Below are 11207 nucleotides of genomic sequence, written 5' to 3' on the forward strand. Positions count from 1 at the left end.
GGACTTGTATAATCAGTAGCCTATAAATGTGTCTCCTCGTGTGTGTGTGTGTGTGTGTGTGTGTGTATGTGTCTATGTGAACTGTGCTGTTTAGACAGAAAAAACAGGTAATCATGTATCTATTTGTAAACTCTTCAGATTGAAAGTATTGGAGGACTTGGCCTATTTCAGTTAATCCATGGGTGGCCTTTTTTTTTTTTTTTTTGGGCAATGCCAAATTCACCCACTAAATTATATGTTTCATAAGTTTATATTTTTGTGTGTTTCATTAAAAAATAGGATAAGATGTACTGGTGACTCATATGGTCTTTTATTGAAAACATATCCTTGCTGTTTCTGCATAACTAATCTTATGTTTCCCCTAAGCCTGTTTGAACGTTGGACTTTTCTTGAAACTATGATGTTATCTCCTTCCCCTCCCCCCACTTTCTTCTTAAATAATTGGCTAGATGTACAGCAAAGGCCAAATTCTTTTGTTATCTTTTTTTCCTTTCTTTCTTTTTTTTTTTTTTAAATAAAGTCTCTCAAATTCTTTTTTCTCCATTCCTGATTCTGCTATTTGGGATTAGGACCTGCTGCTTCAAATCCTGGTCAATGCAATATTAAAACTGGTTTCCCTGCCTATGGTTTCACATTGCCGGAAAAGGACACCAAGTTCTTGGCCTGGCTTGTAAGCTCTAGCTCAGGATGGCCTTAGCACCCCTTTGGAATGTTCTACCTCATCCTTAGTCTTCAGCTATGTTGACCTATTTGCTCTTCCTGCTCCTGTGCTCTGGTTCACACAATAAGCTCTAGGTCTGGAGCACTGGTTCCTTCCTTTTTGCCTGCCCAAATGCCACCCTCAAGGAGTTCTTACCCAATATCCCTGCCCAACCAGGGCACGGGGTTCATCTCTCTTACTGGGCGAAAGAAAATACACTGGAATGATTCTTTTTTTCTTTTTTAAGATTTAATATTTATTTATTTGAGAGAGAGAGAGAGAGAGAGAGAGCAGGCATGCGCAAGGGAGCTGGGGGAGGGGCAGAAGGAGAAGGAGAGAGAATCTTTCTGGAAGACTCCACACTGAGCACAGAAGCCAGGGTGGGGTTGGACCTCATGACCCTGAGGTTATAACCTGAGTCAAAATCAAGAGCTAGAAGCCCAACTAGTTGACTGAGCCACCCTGGAACCCCTGGAATGATTTTTGGGGCATATTTGTGGGCTGGTGTTATCAGTAGTTATCTATTTAACTTTATGTCCTCACTTTCTGCCTGTGCCGAATTCCTTACAAACATGGTCACCTTTTAGCATCTCTTTGTGTCCCAACCACCAAGCAGGGACACATGCATAGAGTCAAACACGAGCGAGGGTGATTTCGAGTGACTAATTATAAGACATGGTAATACCCTCTATGTATACAAACACTGTAACAAATGTGTCATTTGTAATTTGTAGGGTCCATATTTAAAATACAGAGTCGATATCAGCAATAAGGAATTGCTAGGATAAATTGTTAAAATAGGAAGTATGGTATCTTTTATTTAATAAATAAATAAGACTGGTTCTCCAGGAGTTCTTGGTGATCACTGTTTTCATGAACACTTTACTGAAGCAGAAATTCATTACATAACAGATATTTTCCTGGACATTCTTTGTGTTCAAGCAAGATAAATTAGGTCAAATGGATCTGAATCAATTCATTAGCTCTCTGTGTTTTGATGATTTGGATGTGAATTTCTTTCCCTCATTTCATAAAGTGTGGGCAATTATGTTTGTCTCTGGTGATTGGCTAGCATGAGTTAGACCAAGGAGAGATGCTAACTCAGGTACTTTATAAAAAGAGTTTTTCTTTGGTGGAACCATGTGGGGACAGGTGAAGCTGAACTTCTCTCTCATCTCCAGAGGGGGTCACCCTGGATCAAGTTTGGGAGACTTTGCAGAGGGGAGAGAAGAGTTGATTATAACTATTATTTTAAATCATGTCTATTAGATAGATAAAGAGAGTCAAACATTTTCTAGGACTATAAACTCAGCATGTGGTGAATTTAATTTAAAGAATCACTTCTGGCTTATTTGATGTATGAAAAGCTTGTTCTTACTTTTACTGGATTTTTTTTTCCTTCTCAATTGAAAAAAATGACGATTTTATTGAAGGCTTTAAAAACTTACCAAGAATTCTGACATCTGTCCAGAATTCCTACTATTATTTCTGCCTCTTTTTAGGCCTTTTGAATGTGAACCAATAGTTTTATAAAATTGCATATATAATAAAAATGGAATGTGTACATGCTTTTCTCAATAAATATTGTAAACTTTTAAAATATAACACAGTCTTTTTGTAGATGTAATGAGAAAAAGTGAGAGATAGACATTTTATGACTTCTGAAATTTATCACCAATATTTTGACAGCAAGTTAAAGTATATGATTAAGCTACAATTAGATCTACAACCAGATTTACAATTAGTAAAGGTGGCTTTGCTCCAGATAGGGTATTTTATCTTGTTCAAAGGAGAAACCATTTGTCTTCTGTATATGTGAAATGTGTGCCAGATGCTGGGGTGTTTAAAAGATTGACTTAGAATGTCAGAAAGAGAGATAAACTCTTAGAAAAGTCAGGATGAAAAATGTTGCATAATTAAAGATAACTCTGGTTTTCGGTATGTTCCCAGAATTGTGCTGCCACCCTCACAGTTTTAGAGCATTTTCATCACCCAGGAAACAAACCTTGAACCCCTTTCCTCTCCCCCGCTCCAATGGTCTGGAGGTCCACACCCATCTACCTTCTCTCTATGGATTTGTCTATTCTGGATATGTCATATAAATGGAGTCATACAATATCCAGTCTTTTTTGACTGGCTTCTTTCACTTGGCATGATGTTTTCAAGGTTCATCTATGTTGTAGTATGTAGCATACTTTTCATGCCTGAGTACTCAATATCCCATTGTACGGGGCAGTCTGTATTTTATTTATCCACCCATCAGTTGATGGAAACTTGGATTGTTTGCCCTTTGGTTAAATAGGAACATCTGAGTACAAGTTTTTGTGTGGAGGTATGTTTTCAGTTCACGTGGGTATGTGCCCCAGACTAGAATGGCTGGGTCATGTGATAACTCAATGGGTAATCTTTGGAGGAACTGTCAGACTGTTACTAAAGTGGCTACACCATTTTATAGTCCCACCAGAAATGTATGAAGGTTCTGATTTCTCCATACCTTTGCTGACTCTTAATATGTCTCTTTGGTTATAGCCAGGCTAGTGGGCACAGAATGATGTCCCATTGTGGTTTTGACCGATGCTTCCCTGATAGCTGAACTTTGTTGAGCATCCTTTCATGGGCTTTTTGGCAATTTTTATGTCTTCTTGGAGAAATGTGCATTCAGATTCTTTGCCCATTTTCCAGTTGGGTTATTTCTTTTTTGATTATGGAATTGAAAAAACTGTTATATAATTTTTTGTGGGTTCAGGCAAAACATAAAAATATGGGGATAACATAAAAATATCAGACCTATATCTTTAGATCTCTTTTTAAAAAGATTTATTTACTTACTTCAGAGAGAGAGAGAGAGAGAGAGAGAGAGAGCGCACATGAATGGAGAGGGGCTGGTGCAGCGGGAGAAGGAGAACAAGCAGATTCCCCGCTCAGTGGGAATCCTGACACAGGGCTCAATCCTGGGACCCTGAGATCATGACCTGAGCTGAAACCCAGAGTCTGACACTTAACTGAGTCACCCAGGACCCCCTATCTTCAGATCTTTTAAAAATATCATAAAACGGTGATTGAAAGAGCAACATCTCATTGAGGGAAACATATCAGGATGGGGAAAAGGGAGCATATGTGATTGGTAACAGCATTGTCTAAAAATAGCCCTGTTATGATTTGTTTTCAGTCATGACATTTAATTTGTTCTTTATTTTCCAATAATGATAGATTTTTATGTTTAACCAGAAACATTCATTTCTTTAGGACATTCCTGATGGTAGAGATTTTTAAGCTGTGTTCTGGGGAACATTTCAAAGATTGGGGATAGAGCGGATGTCATGCTGGGAACTGTTTAAAGACCAACCAGAGAAAGTCCTATCTGGTCGGTTTTATTTGTTTCACTTCAGGGTGAAATTTTCCTTGAAAAATGGTATCACAGCTAGAAAACATTGAAAACCAAACTTCACTTTTATATTCCAAGCATTTAAAAAAAATTCTTTAAAAAAGTTTACACAGCCCCCAGAAATTAGCAAATTTATTGTCCTAAAGCAATAGTAAATGGAGATATTTCTCCATAAGTGTTTGCAGTGTAACCCCGTCACCCAGTACCAGCGTATGCCCTAGTCATCATGATTTGGGCCTTTTATGCCACCTAATTATCTGATGTTCAGTCTTCTACGGAGAATCTCATTCCTCAGTATCTCTCCTTCTAATCTCTGCCTGGAACCGTAATAAAAGGGACAGAATATTTACCACTTCTCAATGAGAGTGCCTTTAAGTAGATCTCCCTGGCTAAGGAAAGAGGCTCCAATCTTTGGGGGAGTAGAATGAGGAAATTTTTGCCTTTCATCCATTCCTATTCCAGGATTAACTCTCTCTCTCTCTCTCTCTCTTTTTTTTAAAGACTTTATTTATTTATTTGACACACACATAGAGAGAGAGAGGGAGAGAGAGAGAGAGAACAAATAAGCAGGGGGAGCAACAGGCAGAGGGAGGGAGAAGACTCCCGCTGAGCAAGGAGCTTGATGTGGGCTTCGATCCCAGGACTCTGGGATCATGACCAGAGCTGATGGCAGATACTTAATCAACTGAGCCACCCAGGCACTCCTCCAGGATTAACTCTTTGTGGGGTGATCAATAGGGGAACTCTCCATTTCCTCTGGGGTCGTGGTTCTTAACTAGACCAATTCCTCAGTTCCCAACCCCTGGTTGTTGGCAATGGCTGGACACATTTTTGGTTGTAATGATCGGGGTGGGGAAAGATGCTACCGGCATTTAGTGAATCGAGGCCAAAGATGATGCTAACCCTTCTGTGATGCCTGTGGATAGAGCAGCCTCCAATCACAAAGAGTTTTGCGGCCCAAAAGATTAATTGTGCCAAGAGAAACTCTAGAGCAAATCTCACTTCTTCCTGCAAGAAGTATTGCCCTTTGGCTCCCAAATGATGTAATACATTTATTTCTTATGCATTATTCATTCGTAGGGCTTCAATTACCACAGTCTAGACTGTGCTTTGCAATTCCAATTCAATACCATTGATTGTTCCTCCACCCACATAAAATGAAGGTAGATTTTCACATCCTTTTTTGCCATCTTGAGGCATCTGCTTCTTTTTTCCTGTTATCAGTGCTTGTACTAGAACACACATCTTTTAAGAACCACCAATAGTGCAGTCTAAATCACTATTTCGAATAAAATTCTCCCCATGATGAAGATAGTATTTTACCACATTATCATCCAGAACTCTTTATCTCATTATGGCAAAAACATCTTAGATTTTGTCTTTTCCAAATAAAAGTCTTAGTCATCTTTGAAAGTCCCAAGAATGATTATAGTGGTCTTGCCAGAAACAGGTGAATTCATGTTTTAATTTTGGAGTTAGTTTCCACAAAGTTTCAAAGTTCTCTTCACTTGCACTTTCCCTTCCTCCATTTGTTGTAGCAAAAAAACCAAAACAAACAAACAAACAAACAAACAAACAAAAACTTTTCCAGGCATACGGCGTAGGATGGGGATGGCAGATGATCTATGATGGACCCAAGGTCAAGGCCTTCCTATTGCTGAAGTACATCATGTTGGAAACTATATTATAGGTTCTTGATTTCAGAAATAGGATTCCACGGGGCACCTGGGTGGCTCAGTGGGTTAAGCCTCTGCCTTCAGCTCAGGTCATGATCCCAGGGACCTGGGATCAAGCCCCATATCAGGCTCTCTGTTCAGCAGGGAGCCTGCTTCCTCCTCTCTCTGACTGCCTTTCTGCCTGCTTGCGATCTTGCTCTCTCTGTCAAATAAATAAATAATATCCTTAAAAAAAAAAAAGAAATAAGATTCCTGTAGTGATGGTCTCCTAGCCCCTTACACTGAAGGGAGTGCTAGAAATGATAAACACACAATCAAAGGCAGGGCCACATTTTAGCCAATTATAGATACTGATTTGTTCCTCAGATCATCTGTTTATAAGATTGTCTCCATAGCTTGATGTGCCAGGTTTAATTATGATTTGCTAATGGATGAACATAAACATGTCTATATAGATATGTCTTGGACAGAAGACAACATACATTTTGACAGTATTCATTGAATATGTATATGTTTGCTTATCAGATACATCAAACTAATTTAGAAACCTATCATTTGAGTCCTCTTGATTCCAGTAAGGAAGAAATTATTATTATTATTTTTTTTAAAGATTTTATTTATTTATTTGACAGAGAGAGATCACAAGTAGAGAGGCAGGCAGAGAGAGGGAGAGAGAGAGAGGGAAGCAGGCTCCCCGCTGAGCAGAGAGCCCGATGCGGGACTCGATCCCAGGACCCTGAGACCATGACCTGAGCCGAAGGCAGCGGCTTAACCCACTGAGCCACCCAGGCGCCCAGTAAGGAAGAAATTATTAATGACTTTCTCCAACACAAGAAAACTGAACTAGACCATCATGATCATTCCTTTTAGTTGCAAATTCTGTGATTTTGTGATTTATCTTTTCTTACCAGTTAAAATTAATAACAGATGTCTTGAGGAGTTTTAAGCAAGGTCAGATATGGAACCACAACCATCGCTATTGTTATACCTGGTACTCCCAATTTCCGGACCATGATTTGAAAGCAAAACTCTATTTCGATGTGAATTATTTGTGTCACACAGTTCATTTGAGTTTTAAGTCTTATTAATTTCTCTAGGACAGTTACATAAGGAACTTTACTAATACTTAATTATTGACATTTCCTGCTTAAACTATGCTTAGAGGCAAAGAGCCATAAATATTTAATGAGAAGGATAGGTTTGATTTTTGGCTCTTTCTTATGAGTTAGGTGACTTTTTCCAATAAGTTAAGCACTGTGCATTCCCATTTCCTCTTCTTTAAAATACACGTGTTTTGTCTCTGAGGTATCTTACTCTTTAATTATTCATTCAGCAAGTATTTATTAAGAGTCTTTATGTTCTAAATACCATGGAAAATTCAAAGATCAATAAGAAACCTTGTGTATTTATATAGCAGTGTTCTAGCTTATCTTCCCTTTGTCCCCTTTGGGCACTTTCTTTCCATTCCAATGCCTAGTTTTGTTCAGTGGTCATCAAAGTCGGTGCACAAGGCAGTGCACGGGGTGAAGGACGAATATACAAGAACTTCAACTCTGATTTGTGTTTTGTCCATTTCCTGGGTAACTTTTTATTTTGATACTTTCAAACTTACAGCAAAGTTGCAAAAATGATATAAAGAACTCCCGTATATCCTCTGCTGGATTCACTAATTATTCAAAGCTTCCCCAGTTGTATTTTATTATATAGTCAACATTGCATATTACTGGCGTTCTCTCTCTCTCCCTCTTTCAGTGAGATGAGATATTTATCTGTCTGCAATCTATCTATCTATCTAATCATGCCCCATTGCTCTAAATGCTTCAGTACTTCAGTATTTTCTAAGAATAAGGACATTCTCTCATTAACCATAGTACCATAATTACAAATTAAGAATTTCAGTATTGATGCATTACTACTACTTAATCCATGTTTAAATTGCATAAATTTCTGAACAATGTCCTTCACAGCAATTTTTTTCCAGTCCAGAATTGTACATTGCACTTAGTTGTCATTTTTCTTTAGTTTCCTTAAATATGGAATATTCAGGCTAGCAATTTGAAGACTACAGGCTAGCAATTTTGTAAAAATTTCCATCAATTTGAGGTTGTCTAGTGTATGCATTTTTGGCAAAAATACCAGAAAAAGGATGTGTCCTTGGTGCCAGCGGTATCTTATTTATCTCCTTACTGGTGAGGTCAAGGTTGGTCACTTGGTTAAGGCAGTCTTCCAGGTTTCTTATGCTTTTACCTACAGAGAAGGAAATCTGACACATGTTTATAGGCAAAGAATTTGGTTAGATCTAGTTCAGGATTAATTAACTCATATAAGGGGAGTGGACCTGTTTTGGGTCGTCATGTTTGATGAATTTAAACATAGACTGGGAATCTTCAGCTCCTTATTATGTGTATTTATATCAACGAATTATTTACATGCAATTACTGAGAACTGAATTTGTTTAAGAACTTATCACTACAAGTTCCTTCCGATAACCTTAGCCTACCTCCTGAATTCTAGAGTCAGGCCAGCATGAAACGTAGATACATTGTTTGTTAAACAGGGCTGCACAATACACACAAGCAGCAGGGAAGGAGATGGAAAATAATATTTGCAGGAAGGAGTTGGATTCTTTAGTTCAAAGAAGTTTAATAAAGATTTGTTAAGCTCTGAAGTAGAAAACAAAGGAAGACAGTATTTGAATTTGGAAGACAAAGACAAGGTAAGAGACAAACTATAGTTCTACCCACAGGACAATAGATCCCATCTTAAATAATAAACTCACTTTTGGGTTTTTTCTGCCCTAAACTAATTGCAATTTTTATGATCTGTTACATTCTTTTAAAAAAAATCACTTTTGTTTTGACCATTGAAGGACTCATTGAGCTTTTTTGGTCTCTATTTAGTATTTTGGAGGTGTCTGTTTGAGGTTCTAGAGTAAAATAAAGTGGCTAAAAATCATGAAGCTGGAAAAGCTAAAAGGAAGTCACTGGAAGCCAGTAGAGATGGTGAAATTCAGGAAAGCCAAAGGAAACGTTCTGCTTCCATTACGCTGTCATTGCACTCTTTAATTTGCTTGCATTAACTCTTATGCTCTTCTACTGGGTATTTACCCCAAAGATACAGATGTAGTGAAAAGAAGGGCCATCTGTACCCCAGTGTTTATAGCAGCAATGGCCACGGTCGCCAAACTGTGGAAAGTACCAAGATGCCTTTCAACAGACAAATGGATAAGGAAGATGTGGTCCATATACACTATGGAGTATTATGCCTCCATCAGAAAGGATGAATACCCAACTTTTGTAACAACATGGACGGGACTGGAAGAGATTATGCTGAGTGAAATAAGTCAAGCAGAGAGAGTCAAGTATCCTATGGTTTCACTTATTTGTGATAACCATTTGCATAACAAATAACATGGAGGACATGAGGAGATGGAGAGGAGAAGGGAGTTGAGGGACATTGGAAGGGGAGATGAACCATGAGAGACTGTGGACTCTGAAAAACAACCTGAGGGTTTTGAAGGGGCGGGGGGTGGGAGGTTGGGGGAGCCAGGTGGAGGGTATTAAGGAGGGCACGTATTGCATGGAACACTGGGTGTGGTGCAAAAACAATGAATTCTGTTATGCTGAAAAGAAATAATAAAAAAAAATCTTGTGCTCTTTTCCTCACCCATCCCCTGGATCTTCAGAAAGGAGCTCATCGCCAAGCTGGATCAGGCAGAGAAAGAGAAGGTGGATGCCGCTCAGCTGGCTCGGGAATTCGAGGTGCTGATGGAGGAGAACCGGACGTTGAAGTTGGCTCAGTCCCAATGTGTGGAACAGCTGGAGAAACTTAGAATACAGTATCAGAAGAGACAGGGCTCGTCCTAACTTTGAAGGATTCAGTGTGAGCATAGAAGGTTGGTGACTGCTGTGTGCTGGCCAAAAGATTTTTATTTTTAAGGGCTAGTGTGTAAAATTTTATTATTCCTTTTTATTACCCACGTGGCAGACGTCTATAATGAATTTAATGCTTGCCCGATCGAGTTTGACAGAAGGGATATTTTATTTGAAATAAGATGATTAAAGCAAACCTATGGCCATAATATGTTTTCAGAGATCAATTATTCATTTCCAAAGATTTTTTTTTCTTCTTTAGGAAGATGTGATCACCCTGTACATCAGGGTACAAAATGAAGGAAAATAGAATATTGACTGACTCGACTAAGAATCCTGAACAGAATTGAGCCATGAAACAAACTAGCGAGAGGCTTGCCACAGGTTCATATCCGTGTATCTTTAAACTTCACATCTTGACTCTTTCAACTGTGCTCAGACCTGAAGTCAGAAATGTCTGCACACATATTTATGTTCACCAGAGTTAGGTTAAATCCCTCAATGATTGATTGTACTAAGAATAAATGCTTGCCTATCATAAACGCTTTCTCATGAAAATATTAGCAGAAAGCATGTTTGTGCCAAAAACACATCTGCCAGTGCTAACTTGCTGTTGGAATAAAAGGCTGATAAGGCTGCATTTCTTTCACGCCATGTTACCAACCAGTAAACATCTCTGCCTTTGCTTGTGTGTGTTCTGGGGGCATGGGTGGGGGGGATGGAAAAGTATGGTTTGGACATGACTTTGGTGAGTTCCCATGAAAACATCAGCAAAACTGTAACTATGACTTTGTTTTGGATTTGAGGAGGTATTTTGGATCAGCAATAACAAGTAGGATATATGAATAAATTCAGGAATAAAATGATTTTTCCCTTTTCCACCTATCACTGTCTTTCCCCAAACTGATCTCTTTGTTTTATGTCCATTTCTAGTCATGTAACTTCTTTTTCATTAAACATGAATCAAAATTGTCAGTCTGTGTTTTGTCTCTTTCTGAGCTTCTCTTAGGCTAAAAATTAGTTGGGTTTGGTTACGCTGAGTCAGGCTGTGTTCTTACTTGTATCTGAATGTGTGAAATAAGCAATGAAGTCCCTTTTCTTGGAAAGACTGTGGTTTCTCACAGGAATCATTCAGAGTTGTAATATTTAATCTGATGCATTAGTATCTTAAGGTATTTTCCAGAAAACATAAAAGAGAATAGTTGATTATGCCAGTATGATGGCTTAGAAGAGACCAGCTGTTATGGGGCAGGGGAAGATTTTACCCCGGAGGGACATGTGGCAAAGTCTAGGGGCATTTTGTTGTTGTTGTTGTCATGACCAGGTTCAAGAGTTGCTACTGGTGTCTAGAGACTAGAGGTCGGTGATGCAAGGACAACACCCCAACTATAGAGAATCATCTGGCCCAATGCACCAATGATGACAAATCTGATACACCCAGGACCAGCCTAGTCACTGGGAAGCACATTGTGGGGTTTAAGTTTCTTGCCATGTGCTGCAGAGTCCATGACGTCCTTCAATCTCCTGACTCTCAATTTCCTCATTTGTAAAATACAGCTTTTAGATAGATCTCA

The 11207-nt window shown here is 38.7% G+C and overlaps 1 protein-coding gene across 1 annotated transcript in view; it reads left to right on the forward strand.

The window, feature by feature from the left end:
• The window catches only part of LOC111155805 (MAP3K7 C-terminal like), a 39095-nt gene extending 28487 nt beyond the window's left edge, over window positions 1-10608 (forward strand). The window contains exon 5 of the mRNA XM_022516212.1: window positions 9447-10608. Coding sequence (XP_022371920.1) covers window positions 9447-9627 — 181 coding nt within the window. The 3' untranslated portion in view covers window positions 9628-10608. The remainder of the gene's footprint in view (window positions 1-9446) is intronic.
• The last annotated feature ends 599 nt before the right edge of the window (window positions 10609-11207 follow it).

The sequence above is a fragment of the Enhydra lutris genome, unplaced genomic scaffold (assembly GCF_002288905.1).
Source record: "Enhydra lutris kenyoni isolate GAN:26980312 unplaced genomic scaffold, ASM228890v2 scaffoldscaffold43, whole genome shotgun sequence".
Classification (NCBI taxonomy): domain Eukaryota; kingdom Metazoa; phylum Chordata; class Mammalia; order Carnivora; family Mustelidae; genus Enhydra; species Enhydra lutris.